The sequence below is a fragment of the Mirounga leonina genome, unplaced genomic scaffold (genome assembly GCF_011800145.1).
Source record: "Mirounga leonina isolate KUSES-001 unplaced genomic scaffold, KU_Mleo_1.0 Mir_173, whole genome shotgun sequence".
Lineage (NCBI taxonomy): Eukaryota > Metazoa > Chordata > Mammalia > Carnivora > Phocidae > Mirounga > Mirounga leonina.
This window is the reverse complement of record NW_023270447.1, coordinates 60467171-60484238: the sequence shown is the minus strand read 5'-3', so window position 1 is coordinate 60484238 and position 17068 is coordinate 60467171. Positions and strand designations below refer to the sequence as shown.

Below are 17068 nucleotides of genomic sequence, written 5' to 3'. Positions count from 1 at the left end.
TTCTGGCCCAGTGGCCTCATCCCCTCTATTCCAAGAGCAGTCAGGTAGGGCCCGAGTTTCTATCCTCCATGGAGCCTTGGGTGCTGGTGCTGGAAGATGAGCTTAAGATTTAGAATGCCAGTCAAACCCTAGCTCTACCCCCATATCACTCTGTGACTTGTCCGTTACTTAGCCTTCTGAGCCGCCATTGCTCCATCTCTCAAAGAGAAGACGCGAAGACGACCCGCGTCATTGTTTCAAGACTAATAATATGAATGAGAGTCTGCACAGACCCTTGGGTCACTAGCACCATTTTGTAGATGGGAAAAGGGAGGCTCGGAGATGATGAATGACTTGCTTAAAAATTACATAAAGCGCCCCTTCCCCCCGGGCCCCAGAGTGCTCAGTAAGGTGGTCCCCTTCCTGCTCTCTGTACCTGCAGCTGTGACTGCTGACCTAGTGGTTCCCCAGCCCCTCCGCTCCTCAGGGACCGTGCCCATCTCCACTGGACCCTGGATCGGCACCCTCTTCCTTTCTGCTGCCTCCTTGCCATCAGCATGTAAATATTGTCTTTCATGTCTTAGGAAACCAAAAAAGAAACCAAGATGTAAACCTCCCTCGGCCCCTCATCCCCTCTAGGTGCCATCTTTTCTTCACAGCCAATGTCCTGTAAATGGTCACTGCACTCTTCCCTCTCCTTCCTCACTCCCCACTCACTCCTCCACCTTCTTCGGTCCGGCTCCCCCCAGCACGCCACAGGCCCTGTTCTTCACAAGGCCCCTCTGTTCTGCACCAGGTGTCTTGGAGTCAGACAGGCTTGAAGTCAAGTCTCAGATGTGCCACTCATTGGCTGTGTGACTTTGGGCAAGTGACTTGACCTCTCTGAGCCTGTAAACTGGGAATAACAATGGTGAAGGACTAGATGAGATAAAGTTCCTGGTGCAGAGTGGGTGCTTAGGGAGAGATTGTCATCATGGCACACACACGTTTCTGTGCCAGGGATTGGGTCAGGTCGGAGCGGGGCTCACCGGCGCTGAGCAGGTGGTCTGAAAGGTCATTTCTCACGGTATTAGCCTTCCTAGAGCTGTTCATTGGCCTGATTAATAGGAAATGGATCCTCTGTCAGGATTAACGAGGCGTTGCTACGTCTTAATGAAAGCAGGTTTCTCTGGTCTTGTGGCCCCTGGAGGTGGGATTCATGGGGACAGGTGCTCCCAGTCAGCCCTGGTGTGTTGTACCGAGGTGATGTGGGCATGGCGGTACAGTGTCTGAGGCCCCTTCTTCCTTCCCCTCCCCCACCTCCCGGTGGCCACCCTGGGGAGATGTACAGGCTAGCTCTATCAGAAGGCAATAACCCAGTCAGTGGGGGTGGGTGGGAGTGCAGACTTACAGGAAAGCATTCACCTGGGAAGACGTCCAGAGATACTTAAGAGGTGGAATGTCTAGGCCTTTCGGGACTGCTGGTATGTGGAGGCTGAGAGAGGAGAAGTCACGGTTTCTGGCTTGAGCTTAGGGGTAGATGGAGGTACCATCACCCAGATGGAGAGTAGTGGGGGAGGGACAAGTCTGGGAGAGACGGTGGGGCAGCTTTCCGCACGCCCTTGTCCTCGAGCTTGGAATTGATGGGGGGGAGGGGAGACAGAGTGTAGCAGTTAAAGCATGGACTCCAAACTCAGAACTCCTGGGTTCAAATCTCAGGCCTGCCACAAACCAGCTGTGTCATGTTGATAAATCCCTTAATCTCTCTGTGCCTTGATTTTCTTCTTCATAAGCACACGCAATTGTAGCACCCACTTCATATGCTATAGCTCTTTGGATAGTGCCTGGCACATAGTAAACGCTTTCTAAGGGTTAGATGTCACTATTAGTATTTTCTTTCTTTTTCTTTTATTTATTTTTTAAGATTTTACTTATTTATTTGACAGACATAGCAAGAGAGGGAACACAAGCCGGGGGAGTGGGAGAGGGAGAAGCAGGCTTCCTGCTGAGCAGGGAGCCCGATGCGGGGCTTGATCCCAGGAGCCTGGGATCGTGACCTGAGCCAAAGGCAGACGCTTAATGACTGAGCCACCCAGGCACCCCTCTTTCTTTTTCTTTTAAAGGTTTACTTATTTATTTTAGAGAGCGAGAGGGGGAAGGAGGAGAGGAAGAGAGAGAGAGAGAGAATCTCAAACAGACTCCATGCTGAGTGCAGAGCCTGATGTGGGGCTCGATCTCATGACCCTGAGATCATGACTTGAGCCGAAACCAAGAGTCAGACACTTGGCCGACCGTGCCACCCACATGCCCCTAATGTTTTGTGTATAGATCTTCTTGCCACCATGCTCCCATGCCTACCAGCTGTGGAGTGTTGGCCATCTCTGTAGGACTGTGCCATGGTGACTTGGTGTCTCCATTTCTCCAGGCAAACCTGTCTTCATTAAGGTCCCTGAGGACCAGACTGGGCTGTCAGGAGGAGTGGCCTCCTTCGTGTGCCAAGCCACAGGGGAGCCCAAGCCGCGCATCACATGGATGAAGAAGGGGAAGAAAGTCAGCTCCCAGCGCTTTGAGGTATAATCTTGGGTAGGAAGGGGCAGGCAGGGCTCCCGGTCAGCCTGTCCTCTTCCGGGGTCTGATCCTACATCCCTTCTCCTTCGTCTCCGTCCTCGGGGGCCTTTCGGAGGTGGGAGGATGTCTGACCCTGAGCCGGCTGTGAGCCTGTGTCTGTCCTCTGGCAGGTCATTGAGTTTGATGATGGGGCAGGGTCTGTGCTGCGGATCCAGCCGTTGCGCGTGCAGCGAGATGAAGCCATCTATGAGTGCACAGCCACCAACAGCCTGGGAGAGATCAACACCAGTGCCAAGCTCTCAGTTCTCGAAGGTACGTGCCGGGGAGCAACGTGACGTGGTGGGTGGGTAGACCGGCGTGTGGGAAGAGCCAGTGAGCCAGCCCTGCCTCTGCCGTGGGCTGGTGTGTGTTTGGCAGAAAGGAGAACTGGCCATCTTGGCGTCGGCAAAGGTCAGATGTGGACGGGGATGGTCACTGGATGTAGCCTGGACTGTGTAGCGTGTGCCTGGTGTCTTTGTATCCTCCTACGGAGCCGTGGCATTGCTCGGGTAGGGTCTGAGGTCTGACTTGACGCGTGGGGCTGCGGTTGTCTATCGTCTGGGTGACGTGGCTTGTGGCAGCGCATCTGATTTTCCTGTGGAGCCTGGCGGGGGGCTCCAGAGAGGTGTGTTCCCTATAGCCCTTAGGAACAAGGGCCCCAGGCTGGGGGCTAGGACTGTGTGTGTGGATTTTAGTGTCTTCTCCGCTCCTGGCTCCTGCATTCATTCACAAATACTCCCTAATGCTGCTGTGAAGTCCAGAGCGTCATCTGACCTGGGCCCTGCCCTCGAGACGGTCTCCAGTAAGTCTTATGGGGGCAGCTAGGGTTGCACAGAGGAGAGGGAACTGTTGTCTGAGCTGAGCCCGAAGGGTAAGTGGGAGTCGGGGTGGGGGCCTAGGCAGAAAGAACAGCAGCAGCATGTGCCAGGGCCCAGAAGCAGGAGAGAAGGGGGCTTTCAGGGAACTCTGAGTTGCTCAGTTCGGCTTGGGGGGTGAATGGAGTTTGAGGGCACAGAGAGATGGTGGGGTGATCTAGAGAGGCTGGAGGGCAGATCACACAGGACGTGGCTGAGAAATGAATTCTCCTGGGGGTGTAGGAAACCATGGGTGGGGGGGGTGACATGATCGGCCCCCAGCCACAATGGATTCATCAGCCTGAATATGTCTGTGTATATTTTCAAAATATAGCCTTGATTGTTGCCTTTTTTAAAAAAATTGCAGTAACAATACCTGTTCACTGTTGAAAATTTGAGAAGTATAAAATAGCACATAGGAAAAAGTAAAAATCACCTGTTATCTTGCCTCTACCAGTGACACTTGATTATTTCCTTAGGGTCCATTTTCTGGGCAGGCATTACGTATGCAGTTAACCCTTGAACAGTGCAGGGGTTAGGTGTGCTAACCCCACCCCCCACCCCCCACCCAAGCAGTGGAAAATCTGCATAGAACTTTGACTCTCCCAAAACTTAACTACCAATAGCCTACTATCTACTGGAAGCCTTACCAATAACGTAAAGTTGATCAGGGGCACCTAGGTAGCTCAGTCGTTTAAGCGTCTGCCTTCGGCTCAGGTCATGATTCCGGGGTCCTGGGATGGAGCCCCACGTTGGGCTCCCTGCTCAGCAGGGAGCCTGCTTCTCCCTCTGTTCCTTCCCCTGCTTGTGCTCCCTCTCCCCCCTGAGATAAATAAGTAAAATCTTCTAAAAAAAAATGTAAAGTTGATTAACACATATCTTGTGTATATATTATATACTGTATTTTTACGATAAAATAAGCTAGAGAAGAGAAAATCTTATTAAGAAAATCATGAGAGAGGGGCACCTGGCTGGCTCAGTCAGGAGAGTATGTGACTCTTGACCTCAGGGTCGTGAGTTCAAGGTCCACCTTGAGTGTAGACATTAGTAAAAAAAAGTAAATTTTTTAAAAAGAAAATCATGAGAAAAAATAAATTTGTATAGTACTATACTATAGTTAGCGAAAAAAGTTCACATATAAGTGGACCTGTGCAGTTCAAACCCGTGTTGTTCAAGGGTCGGTTGTGTAAGAAAAATGGGATCACATCCTGCCCAGTGATCTGTAGACTGCTTTTTTTCTTTTTCAAGATTTTGTTTTTAAGTAATCTCTACACCCAATAGGGGGCTCGAACTCACAGCCCTGAGATCAAGAGTTGCATGCTCTACCGACTGAGCCAGCTGGGTGCCCCTCATTTGTAGACTGTTTTTCAAAATAACATACCATGAACATCTTCCTCACCATTAAATATTCTGTATCATTATTTTTAATGGCTGTAGGTATCACACGAGGTGCCTTAATTCATTTAGCCATTCCTTTATTGTTGGACACATATATTGTTCCCATTTTCTTGCTTTTATAAATAAAGTGCTATGCACTTCCTTGCAGATAAGATGTGTTCACCTTCCTGATTATTTCCTTATTCTAGATTCATGGAAGTGGAATTGCTGGATCAAAGGACACATGAATTTTTAAGAGTTTCAGTATTTCCAGAAGATTGTGTCAGTTTACACTCCCACCAAGCAGGGCATGAGAGGGCCTCTTTTCTGCACATCCTCACCAGCAGTGGGAATTATCATTAAAAAAAATCTTTGCCAAGTTAATAGGCAAAAAATGGCATCTCAATTTAATTTGCATTTCTTTGATTACAAGAGCAGTTGAACATCTTTTCACATTGGCCGTTTTTATGCTATGGCTTTATGTGTTTGCATGCATCCATTCAGTAACTCCCTTGCGCCTGTGTGTTTCCTGTGTGTATGTGGCGGGGGTCCAGTTTAGAGGGACAGTGGTTAAGACCAAGGGCTCCAGACCCCTTCCTCTCTTACCTTGTGACCTGGACAAGTAACTGTGCCTCTGAGCCTCATTTGCTCCATCTGTAAACAGGGAGGCAATGCCTACTACCCGAGCTGGTTTGGAGGATTGAATATGATGTAAAGTAGTTCACGGGATTCCAGTGGGAACGGTAGCTGCTGCTGGGCGGGAAGCTGCCAGTACCTGGCTTCCGTGGCATCATCTAGGTGGTGCAGCCCCACTGTCCATTCTCACGGCGGGGAGGGGACTGACCTGTGGAGCAGGGACCCAGAGGACAGGCCCTGGGCCAGGACCTCAGTTTCTGTCACTGTAACCAGGGACAAGTAGTTCAGTCCTGCCCTCCCTCCTGTTGGCGTCTGCACCAGCAGGGAGCCATCTGTCCTACCCTGGCATTTGGGAGATGGCTAAAGGGTCAGAACCGTGGCTTCTGCCCCAGAGGGCATCTGATCAGACTCTTGTTGAAGAAAGAGGACCTCCGTGCTAATGTTGAAAGAAAAGCACCCCTCCCCAGAATCCCTATGCCCCAGTTCCTTTGTGGGCACTCTCCTTCCCCCGCACTGCCCTAGGCAGCTTTATCTTTTATAGGATTGAGGAGGAGGAGGATGGTCTTTCAGGTCCTGAGGTGAGGGGGATTCAGACTTGGAGGGGACCCCTCCATCCTGAGGGGCATTCTTGAATGAAGGTTCCTCTAGCAGGGGCTAGGGGATGTTTCTAGGCTGTGGGAAGTGTCTGATGAGGTTGGGGTCAGTGTGGGGCAGGTCCCTGCCCTGCTGGTGCTCCCGCCCCTGGTGGGGGGGGGAACTGTGGGCCTCAGGGAGCCCCTCCTCCTGAAACGCGGCACCCGGAAGACGAAATGCTGACTTACCGTGTTGGTCTGTGTAACCTTGACCAGGCTCCTGGCTTGGCAGAAAGGAGTGGAGTGGGAGGTCTCAAAGATGCCAGGAGGCGGGGCCAGGAGGAAGCAGCCCAGACTGTGAGCATCCCCCCCCTGCCTGCCCGCCCTGAAAGGTGTGGGGGCCGGGGGGGCGGGGCGGGGGGCGGAGCAGGCTGAAAGGGTAGTCTGAGTGGGGCCGTGGGCTGGAGCCAGAGGAGAGCCAAGCCGCTCCTGGGAGGCCTCCACAGGTTCTAAGGAGGCCTGGGGAGAGGATGAGACTGGTTTGAGGGCTGGGAATAAGAGTGAGTCCCTTCCGGGTGTCACACACCGCACGTACGCCCCAAAGCACGAAAGCACGGTCCGTGCACATGCTTACTGTGCACTGGGCGTATCAAGGGAGTGGCTGAGGGCTGTCTGTGGCGACCCGGCTCAGGGGGCGGAGTCAGTGTGCCCCCAAAAGGGAGCCCCGGCCTACAGCTGTGGTCCCGTGCCCCCTGCCCTGTGTGGTTCCGCACCAGCCCAAGCCTCCCCCATATGCAGTCCGGTGCAGCCTCGGGGAACCGCCAGGCTGCTTGGGGGCCCACCACTCCCTCGTCCCGGCCTTTGCCCCCGGCTCCCCCGACACCTGACTGCCACTCCCCGTGTGTCCACGTGTGGCCCGGTGTGGCCCCGCGGTGCTGCGCCTGCCGCCCCCCAGCCCTGGGGCTGGGGACCGGGTGGGGGTGCCCGGCATAAGCGGGCCAGGGCGAGCCGTCCGGGCTGTGACGCGCGTGGGGCCCTGCCGCCCAGTGTTCCTGTCTGAGTGGTAATTGAAGCCATTAGCGCACCAGCCTCTCCCTCGCCCGGTAATGGCAGGAAAAGCTCTTCTCACTCCGCACTCTTGAGGCAGCGGCTGAATCACTCCCCCTCCAATCCGCCCGCTGCCGCCACTGAGACAGAGAATCTGACATTTTCCCTCTCCAGGGAGGGGGAGGGGCGGCAGGCTTTTTGCTTCTTGGCCTTTCCCTCCAGGAGGTGGGAAGAGTGCGGGGCTTGGCGCTCCTTCTGGACCTTACAATCTGCCTGAGCCAGTGGGTTCCAGGCCAGGCAGGACAGTGGTCAGCGAAGCCCCAAAGGAGGCCAGACAGCAGGGATGTAGGCAGGGTCCTGGTGACTTGGGTGGGTTCTGGGAGGGCTACGGAAGGGGAGGGGAGAGGTGGAGGACCGCAGGGGGTGGGGGGGGGAGCCCAGGAGCAGGCATGAGCTGTTTGTGACTCTGTCCTGGGGGGGGTCTGGCGCTGAGGGCCGGTGGCAGTGCTTGCCTTGTGATCATGGACACAGCAGCTAACACGCACCCCGTGTGTGCTGTGGGTGCCCTGCGTGCCCTGGGTAAGGCAGTGTGTGAGGTGTGCTGCGTGTACAGCAGGGGGTGTGCAGCAGATGTGTGTGTGTGTGTGTGTGTGTGTGCGCACGCGCACGCACGCACTCCCATCAAGCACCGTGGGGAGGTGTGGTATATACAGCAGGTGATGAACATCATGCAGTGTCTGTGTGTGCGCACACGGGTGTGTTTGTGGGGCCTGGTGTGGTGTGCATGGCAAGCAGCCTGAGCTGAATGTGTGGGGGTCAGTCTGACGCTTGGGGGCATGGTCAGAGAGGCTCTGTTGGGCTCATTGTCTTGGGGACCCATGGGTTCCCTGCCCAGAGCTGTTGGTCAGCGAGGCAGCTGGACAGATGAACGTGGGACAGAGTGGTCAGGCTGACCTGTTCTCAAGTACAGTGGCTCCCCAGCAGGTCCTCTGCAGCCAGGCCAGGAAGGAGGGTGCACAGATAGGGATCCTGCTCAGACCTTGGGAGCCCTCCACTTCTTCCCCTGCTCCTACCAAGGCCAGGCTCCCTTTCACCTGTTTCCACCCAGCCTCGATGTCTGCTGGGTGACTAGGACCGTACCATCCTTGGATGCCACATGGGCTCAGGAATCCAGGTGCCTACATGGAGTGTGTCTGGTCTTGCCTCCTTCGTGGCAGGCTCTGTGGGTGCCAACTGTTAGGCATGTGGGATAGAGACTGGGGTAGCAGGGCAATCAGTGCTGGGCCTGGACCCATGAGTTCTGCAGTGGCTCCCACCCTGGCTGGCTTTGGGACCTGTGGGGTGATGAAGGACCTCTTGAGACACCCCCCCACTCCTCACCCCCATACTCAGTCCCTTTGGAAACAGCCTCAGGGACAGGCGGACTGATAAGCAACATGTGACCCTGTCCTGAGATCTGGGCTAGGCTGGACCTGGAGCAGAGTCAGTAAGGGAACTTGCTTTCAGGATGGCTGGGAGTTTCCCAGGGAGTTAGCACTCCTTACTCTACCCCTCTCTCTGCCCCTGGCCCAGGCCTCCCTGGGGTTGGGGGCGTTTGGATAAAGGGCTACCACAGGCAGAAGATGACTTCCCAAGTGGCAGGCTCTGCCCTCTCCCTGTTGCCTACATAGGTGTCTGGGTAACAAGCTGGTTTTGCAGAAGCTGGGCCTGTCACCTCTCAGACCAACTCCTGCCCCTCCCCTCTCAGCTGAGGCATGACCTACGTGCTTCTGGTCCAGTGACTGGTCTCTGTGACCTGTCCTTCCACCCCCCATCATGACCACTGTAGCATTGGGGACCACACAGACATGAGGCTCGGCAACCATTTCCTGGAGAGTTCTGGACCCTAGGCATGGGGCTGGGGGAGGTGTTAGGTAGGTGGGCACTGCCAAGAGGGCCTTGAAGTTCAGACTCTGGGTTTCTTGGTACCTAGAATCCCCCATTTTCTCTTGATCCTTCTCCAAGGGCCCAGCTGGACTCCCTTCTGAATGGCCCTCCTGTGGTATAGGCAGTATGCTTGTGTTTTCTGTTAGCCAGACAGTAGGTACATCCCCTGTGCCCAGCCTGCCCCCGCCCCTCCATCGCAGGTACTTACTAGTCCCTGGTTTGTGCTTGGCCCCCTCGCTGACTCCCCTCTCCCCTAGCCTCATGACCACACAGTGGAGCCAGCAGGTCTGGGAACAGCTAACCAAGTTGGAGGTTTTAAATGCCCGTATGTGTGCACATTCTCTATCCTTGGTAGGTGCCTCCCTCTGGTTGCCGGGGAGAGAGGATTTTAATCAGAGGAATGATGAGATCAAATGTATGCTTCAGAAAGGTCCCTGAGGGTGCAGAGTGGGGTGGCAGGAGACCAGTAAGAGGTTGGGGCAGCCCTGCAGCCCAGGCAATAGGGCAGTGGCCCAAACCCAGGCAGCAGGCAGGGGAGGAAGGGGGGAATGGGTGGCAAGCGGTGGAGAGAGCTACCTGGCTACTGTGGGGCTGAGGAGGTGGGAGACTCTGGGTTATGGCTCTGGGGCCAGGTAGGTGGTGGTACCATTTTCTAAGTTTCAGGACCCGGTCTGAAGGGGCAGATTGACGAGTCCAGCTAGAAATCTGTTGTATCAGGCACGTGCGGGCATCCAGGGGGAGGTATCCAGGAGGCCTTGTTCAGATTCACCTGGCACTCCAAGGGACATCTGGAAATGGAGTTTTGAAGGCTGAGAAATGGCACATCTCAGGGAGCCAGAGCCAAGAAGGGAGGAAGAGGGCCCGGATGGAGCCCCAGCTGGCTAGTACTTCATGTTGGGGGGCGGTGGGGGGGGTTTCCATAGGAATGTGGTGAGGAGGGGCCTGAAAGGGAGGAGGGAAACCCAGAGGGAGGCTGTGGAAATGGAGAGAAGAGAGATATGTAAAGGAGGAGGGAGTGGTCAGTGGGGCGGGGTGCTGTCAAGAGGGCAGACAAGATGGGCACTCAGAAGTGTCCTTTGGACTTAGCCCCGTGGAGTCGTGGCTGACCTTGATGAACTGGCCAGAAGCAGTAGGGGTGGCAGCTGGGTGACAGGGGTCTGAGGAGTGAGTGGGAGGCTGTCGGTGGTCTGGGGTGACTGGGCCTGAACCTGGGGCGGAGAGAAAATACATAAAAAGAATCTTCCTGGAGTAGGGCCAAGGGAGGGGAACCCCAGGAGGAGAGTCCAGCCTGGGCCAGGTCCCGGACGCCAGAGTGTGGGTAGGGTGTACGGCTGGGGATAGCCCCACAGTTCACTTGGGGGGGGGGGGGGTTGAGTAGAGCAGTATGAGGTGCCAGGGAAGCCCTGGGGGAGGCCATGGCTGCTCTCAGCTCTCACTGCCACTCTCTTGGGCTCTCGCTGCCGACAGGCCCCAAACAGCTCAGATTCAAAAACAAAACAGGCTTTTAAGATGCCAAGTTTGATGAAATCTGAGTGCTGGAAGAGGTGGGAGTTTTCTCTTAGAAAAAGCTGAAAATCGAGACTGAAAGCTGCGAAGGAAGATGGGCCCAAGGCTCCCTGGGCGCCCCCCCTTACTGCCTGGAAGCAGGGTGGGGGTGCGCTCTGGAGAGCAGGAGTCTCCAGGGCTGGGGAGGGCCTCCGAATTGATAGCTGGTGTCTTGGCCCCAACCCTGCTAAGGATGGAGCTGCCTCAGGGACGACGCTTGAGGTGGCCTTGGTTTCCCTAGAGTGCACAGGGGTTGGGGGAACCTGCAGCCCCACTGCCCATGTGCTTCCTTCATGCATCTCTACACGTCTGCCGCTCCCATGTCTCTGGGTGCACGTGCCTCAGCATTCGCGTCTCCCTGACTGCATGTGTCCACATGTGTGCACTGCCTCTGGATCTGCTCACAGGAGTCTGTTTCCACAGGTGCCTGTCACTGCAGGTGTCCCTCCACACACGCACGTACATTTCTATTTTTGCACCTGTCTCTTTCTCCATGTATCTCTCTGTGGGTCCCTGGCTGTGCATGTTTCTAGGTGTCTGTGTTCAGAGACAGGGTGAGGCCAGGCCCAACACTCAGGCACAGGGGAGGAGGTCAGGCTTACAGATGGTGCCACCCCAGGGAGCCTGTGGATGCGTGTGCCAGTGTGTGCCTGCGTATGCACAGAGACGCCGTGAAGCTGGGTAAACACGGGTGAGAAGGTCGTGCTGACAGACGGTGCTGCCCGCCCCAGGACCCTGCAAGGCACCTCCATCTGTCGGCTTCCCTGGTGCATCCCCCTCCCTCTGGCCCAGACTCAGCCTCAGGCATCCCAGGCTGAGCTGGACAAAGAAACCTGTGTGTGCTTTGTAGGGGCCTCACCAGCCTCCCTCCCCCCAGCCATCGCAGGCAGCCGAAGCTCATCCCCTGTCTACCCCTACCCTAGCCTCATCTGTCAGGACCCCAAAATTTGCCTTCGCTCCAACCAGACTTACCTTCCTACTGGCCCCCCACCCTCCCATAGCCTTCACTCAGGCAGTCCCCCACCCCCCAAAGCTCTCCCTGCCTCCCATGCTCAAGGGTTTAGTACCTTTGCGTCTCTCTCCTCCTCCAGGAAGCCACCAAGATGGCAAGTGAGTCATGGAGTTGAAGCAGCTCCACCACCGCTGTGGGGCCTCAGCCAAGTTTCTGCCCCTCTCCCCTAGCCTTAGTCTCCCAACACCCTCCGCCCCCACACATGCACCCTGTCATCTTCCTCTGCCCGGTGGGGACAGCAGGGGAGGAGTTCAGATCTCCTGCTGCAGTATCTAAAGACCAGTGCAGTTTGAGGCAGGAGCCGTTAATGTGCACATGCGAACCCACCACAGGTACGCAGAGATTGGGGGGGGGGGAGACCCTTGGGAACGTGTGTGCACCCTACCTGCGCATGCTGGCGGAATCCACAGACAGCTGTAGAGACTTGGGCTCCCGGCTACCTCTAAAGTCCCTTAGAGGCCTCATGGGCTTCCCTTTCCCCCAAGGACCCCCTTCTCAGAGAATGGAGGGGCCTCCGCCCTGCAGGCACACACTGCGAATGCCCGGCTGAGGCTATGAGGCAGGTGTGGGGAGCCCCATCTACCCGGTTGAGGGGGAGGGGAGCGGAGAGTTGGGGAGTTGGAATGGGGGAGCAGGGTCCCGGGAGGGGGCGCGCCCGCTCCACCCAGGTGGGGGCCGGAGGGGCGGCAGCTGCTTGGACCAATCGCGGATGCGCGCCCGCTGGGACACGGGCACGCGCAGCCTTCCTCCGCGAGCCCGCCTCTCCGCCGTTGCCGTGGTTACCGGGTGGCCTGGAGGGGGAGGGGCCTTCCTTCCACCCGCAGCCCGCGGGACAGGTTTGGGGGGGACTCGATGAGCATACGTTGGGGTGTGGGGATGTGGGTGTGTGCCCTCGGGTGGCCACATGTGGGGGACAGTCGGGTTTGTCCTGCCGCTCGTGCGCAGGGGGTTTCTGGGGAGCGGCTGAGCCCTGAAGCTGGGTGGAGGGTGTGGTATGGGGCAGGATGGTGGCACTGTCCCCAGGGGCACCCCTCCCCTCCCGGGAGCCCGAGGCCCAGCCCTGCCAGGCATGGGGCCCACCCCTCGGGGTCATCCCAGCCCCACCTCTCATTTAGCTGTGTGACCTTGGCCGGTTTTTAAGCCCCCCCAGTCACTCCTCTACCGCATAGGGTTTTTGTGAGATTAAATCATTTTTTAAAGCGTTTTAACTCTCTACATGCAACATAGTAAATGCTCTGTAACCATAACCTTCTACGCCTCCTATCTGGGCCTCAGTTTTCCTGATTGTTGATGGGTTTGCAGTGATCATGTGACGTCAGACTGAGGGATTTCCCCAGGTCCGTAGCCTCAGTGGTTGAGGCTATAGTGGTCCTGGCCCCTGTGGGTACTGGGGGTGTGCAGGGGATAAATGTGCCGGACTCGTGGATGGGTCAGTTTACACCAGCGTGCCCAGTGCCCAGCTTGGCCAGACACACGACGGGCATCAGTAAGCAGCTGCTGACCTTGGCTACGTTTGAATGTACTGGAGGCCACCTGGGGAGCAGGGAAGGAAGAGACGGCAGCAGGGCACTCCTGAGGGGCCGGAGTCCTCCTGCGAGACACGCTTCCCCTGCTGGAGGTGCAGGACTGCAGCCTTCCGAGCTCTGCCTAGAAGCCTAGTTGGCACAAGGGACCAGCTTTTGGGTCCCGCTGTTTTATGGACAGCTCTTCACACATGCCGGTTTTAGGCTCTGGCGGCAGTGCCTGAGGCATGATCTGAGCCAAGGACGGAGCGATTGAGGGCGCGATAATTGAGGGAGGAAAATTAATTGTCCTTAATTTGGCGTAAATCCCCAAGACCTTCCCCGTGTTAGGAATTCAGAGTAGATTCCGGGACACTGGGCCGCAGGTGTTTGTACTTCTTCCCTTCTTGATCTACCTTGCCGGTGGAGATGGGGGCCAGCTGACTCCTGGGCCGGGACTCTGGCAGACTGTCACCCCTGCACCCCTCATTGCTCAGCAGGGCTGAGCAGGTGGGATTGAGGACTGTCACTCTGGTGAGCCAGGGTGGCTCTAAGTGTCCTGAGTGTCCCCCAGCTGCTGAGGAGGGCAAAGAGGGTGGAGGGGGGCCCTAGGCCTTCCTGTTAAAGCAAGTAGCAGCAGGCCCAAAGGAAGCTGCCTCCTGCTTGGTATACTCCAAGTCCTGCTTCCTTGCCACTGTTTAACATTTTCCTATTAAAAATCAGAGCTGGGGCGCCTGGGTGGCTCAGTTGGTTGAGCGACTGCCTTCGGCTCAGGTCATGATCCTGGAGTCCCTGGATCGAGTCCCGCATCGGGCTCCCTGCTCGGCGAGGAGCCTGCTTCTCCCTCTAACCCTCCCCCCTCTCATGTACTTTCTCGCTCTCTCAAATAAATAAATAAATCTTTAAAAAAAAAAAAAATCAGAGCTGGTGGGGCACCTGGGTGGCTTAGTCGTTAAGTGTCCGCCTTCGGCTCAGGTCATGATCCCGGGGTCCTGGGATCGAGCCCCGAGTCGGTGTCCTTGCTCTGTGGGAAGCCTGCTTCTCCCTCTCCTGTTCCCCCTGTTTGTGTTCCCTCTCTCTGTGTCAAATAAATAAATAAAATCTTTTTTTTTTTAAGATTTTATTTATTTATTTGACACAGAGAGAATGAGAGAGAGAGAGAGAGCACATGAGAAGGGGGAGGATCAGAGGCAGAAGCAGGCTCCCTGCTGAGCAGGGAGCCCGATGCGGGACTCGATCCAGGGACTCCAGGATCATGACCTGAGCCGAAGGCAGTCACTTAACCAACTGAGCCACCCAGGCGCCCAATAAATAAAATCTTTTTAAAAATAAATAAAAATCAGAGCTGGAAGGCAGGACACTGGGACCATATTTACAGCCAAGGAGATGCTGGGTTCACATCTGGGATTTATAAGGCTGCCGGTGGAGAAGTAAGCGTACTGCCAGCTGCTGGGAGAGGCTGGGGAGGCAAGGCCGTGCTCGGAGTCCTACCGCTCTCCAGCCCAAGACCCTGTCTCCTCGTGGGGCCACGGTCCCTTTGGGATGCCCCCGGCAGCTAGAGCCTTGGCAGAGCCCCCCCGGGATCTGGCAGCAGGTAGAGGGATGTTTTGCCCCTGCCTGTTGGGGCTCCTCTGGCTTCCTCTCCTGCCTGGCTCCCCAGTCAGTCCCCCCCGGGTCTCTGAGAGTCTATAGGGAGGATCAGCCCTGCCGGCCTTTTCTAGAATCGCCTCTGAGGGTGCTGTGTGCCTTTTCCCTGGTACAGGAGTCCAACCTCAGCTAGTGTCCCCACACGCCCATCTTATGCTGGGCCCAAGGGAGGAAGATCCAGGTGATGCTGTCTCCTGGTCTCTGCCACCGCGGAGCCTTGCTCCCCCACTGCAAGACTGACGGTGTTCCCCATCCTCCACTGGGCGTGTCTAGCATCCACACTGACGGAGAGGCTCTGCCGAGTTCCCAAACACGCTCTGTGGTTTGCTCCTGGTGGGCAGACCCCACCAGCCCCAGGCCCTAGTCTTGGGTACCGGACTGCCCTGGTGGCTCAGCCAGTGCTCATTATAATGGTAATGTCACCTAATACTCATTTGTGCGGATTCTCTGTCACACTCTCCAGCACATGTGCATCATTAGATGTGGTCCTCGCGATGGCTTTACAAGGTGGGCACTGGAACCCAGTTTACAGTAAATGGAGGCATGGAGAGGATGAGTAATGCACGCACAGGTCACAGAGCTAGTTAGTGGTGGAGGTAGAAGCCCCACTCGCCTGCACTAGTCCAGAGCCTGTGCTCCCAGACCCTCGTGCTTCTGTGGGTGCAGAGCGGCCAGCCTCGCTCCCCCAGCCTCGGGCTCTGTGCCGGAGTCTCTGTGCAGTGGGAGTGGGTGTGTGCTGATGTCTGTTGCTCCCATGGAACTGACTCTTGCGTGACTGCCAGCCCCCAGCAAGGTGGGAAAGGGCAGCCAGGGAGTTTTGTCTCCCTTCATCAAATTTTGGTGTCATCATAGAGCTTTTTCATGCTCCAACATGGTCCCCAGGCCTGACCATGGCCCCCAGTGAGTGAGGGAAGAGGGTCAGGGTCAAGACTGGAGTAGAGAATGGGTCAGGGTCAGGACCAGGGGTTGTGGGGGTGTGGTCACTGGTAGGGCAGGGGGTACCCAGAGTCAGGTCCAGAATCCAGGCTGTGATGTGGGGTTCTGCTGTGCTGTGGAGCTAAGGGCCAAATGCAAACAGTGAAGGGGACACTGCATGTGCAGAAAAGGGAATGGGGACTAGACAGCACAGGGGGCCTTTGGGCTCAGTTGTGGCCCTGGGTGCTGCCATATGAGCCGTGGGCTGCCCCACAGCCCAGCATCTGTGTAGCACTTTCTGCTGTGGCCAGCAGAGCATCAATCCTTGTTTTTCCCAGGGCCCGGAGAGATAAGTGCTGACGTCTCCAGTCTGAGGCATTGTTTCTCAGACCTGGGAACTCCCTGACAGGGCTGGGGATGCTCCACTGCCGACTGTCTCCCTCCCCCTGCGGCCCTGCAAAGGGCAGGCCTGGGTAGTGGGACTCAGGAGTCTGGTTCCCCACATGGAGCAGAAGTCAGAAATTGGGAGACAAGGGGCCTTGAGGGTCCCAGCCAACCGGGGAGTCAGGAGCCACTGCCCCTGGCGGAGGGTTCTAGCGGGCAGGCAGTGCTGGCCCTAACTTTCACTTCTGTTTTTCGTCTGCAGAGGAACTGCTACCCCCCGGGTTCCCCTCCATCGACATGGGGCCTCAGCTGAAGGTGGTGGAGAAGGCACGCACAGCCACCATGCTGTGCGCCGCAGGCGGGAATCCAGACCCCGAGATCTCTTGGTTCAAGGACTTCCTCCCTGTGGACCCTGCCACGAGCAATGGTCGCATCAAGCAGCTCCGTTCAGGTGAGCAGAGGGCGAGGGTCAAGGGGCCGCACAGACTTCAGGAAAGGTGTCCACCTGGCACCCAGCACAGCCTTCCCTCTCGGGCCTGGGAGCCACAGGAGGCCTCGGCCTGGCGCCGACCCTCCGGGCTGAGCAGAGGGCGTCCAGTGGGCAGGTCAGATCTTGGTACAGGCCCCCCCGGCCCAGGGAAGAGAGCTTGACAGCAAGAGCTCGTTGTCAGTGATGCTTTTCCCTTCCTGGGATCGACAGAGTCTAGACTTCGGTCCAGCCCGGCTCCTTGCAGCATGAGTAGTGTGCCCGGCGTGGTGTTGGGCTCTGCAGAGGTGCTCTGTGGGTGTTCCTCCTCCATCTTGCCTGGAGTCTGGCCTACTTGATGCTTCTCGTTACTTCTCCAGACAGCAGGGCTTAGCCAGGAAAAGAGGCCAAAGATGCCTGATTCATCAGGCTTCAAAAGGCTGAACCTCAGGAGCTTAGAGCCAGGAGGACTTGCTGCCATCCCTTGGCCACCAGGGCTACCTGTCTCCTCTGGATATCTCAGTCGAGCCAGCTCAGAGCCCTGGCAGCAAGGATGCCGTCATGACCAGGCAAGAGGTGTCGCCCCATTGATCGATCTGCCTCCGAGGCTCCCGCCAGGA

At 56.6% G+C, this 17068-nt stretch overlaps 1 protein-coding gene across 7 annotated transcripts in view; it reads left to right on the top strand.

Annotated features, from left to right (window-relative positions):
• PTPRF (protein tyrosine phosphatase receptor type F) overlaps positions 1 to 17068 on the top strand; it is an 85492-nt gene that overhangs the window by 19846 nt on the left and 48578 nt on the right. For all 7 annotated transcript variants that reach the window (XM_035018798.1, XM_035018795.1, XM_035018792.1 and 4 more), the window contains exons 4-6: positions 2384 to 2529; positions 2697 to 2838; positions 16245 to 16433. In XM_035018798.1, coding sequence (XP_034874689.1) covers positions 2384 to 2529; positions 2697 to 2838; positions 16245 to 16433 — 477 coding nt within the window. The remainder of the gene's footprint in view (positions 1 to 2383; positions 2530 to 2696; positions 2839 to 16244; positions 16434 to 17068) is intronic.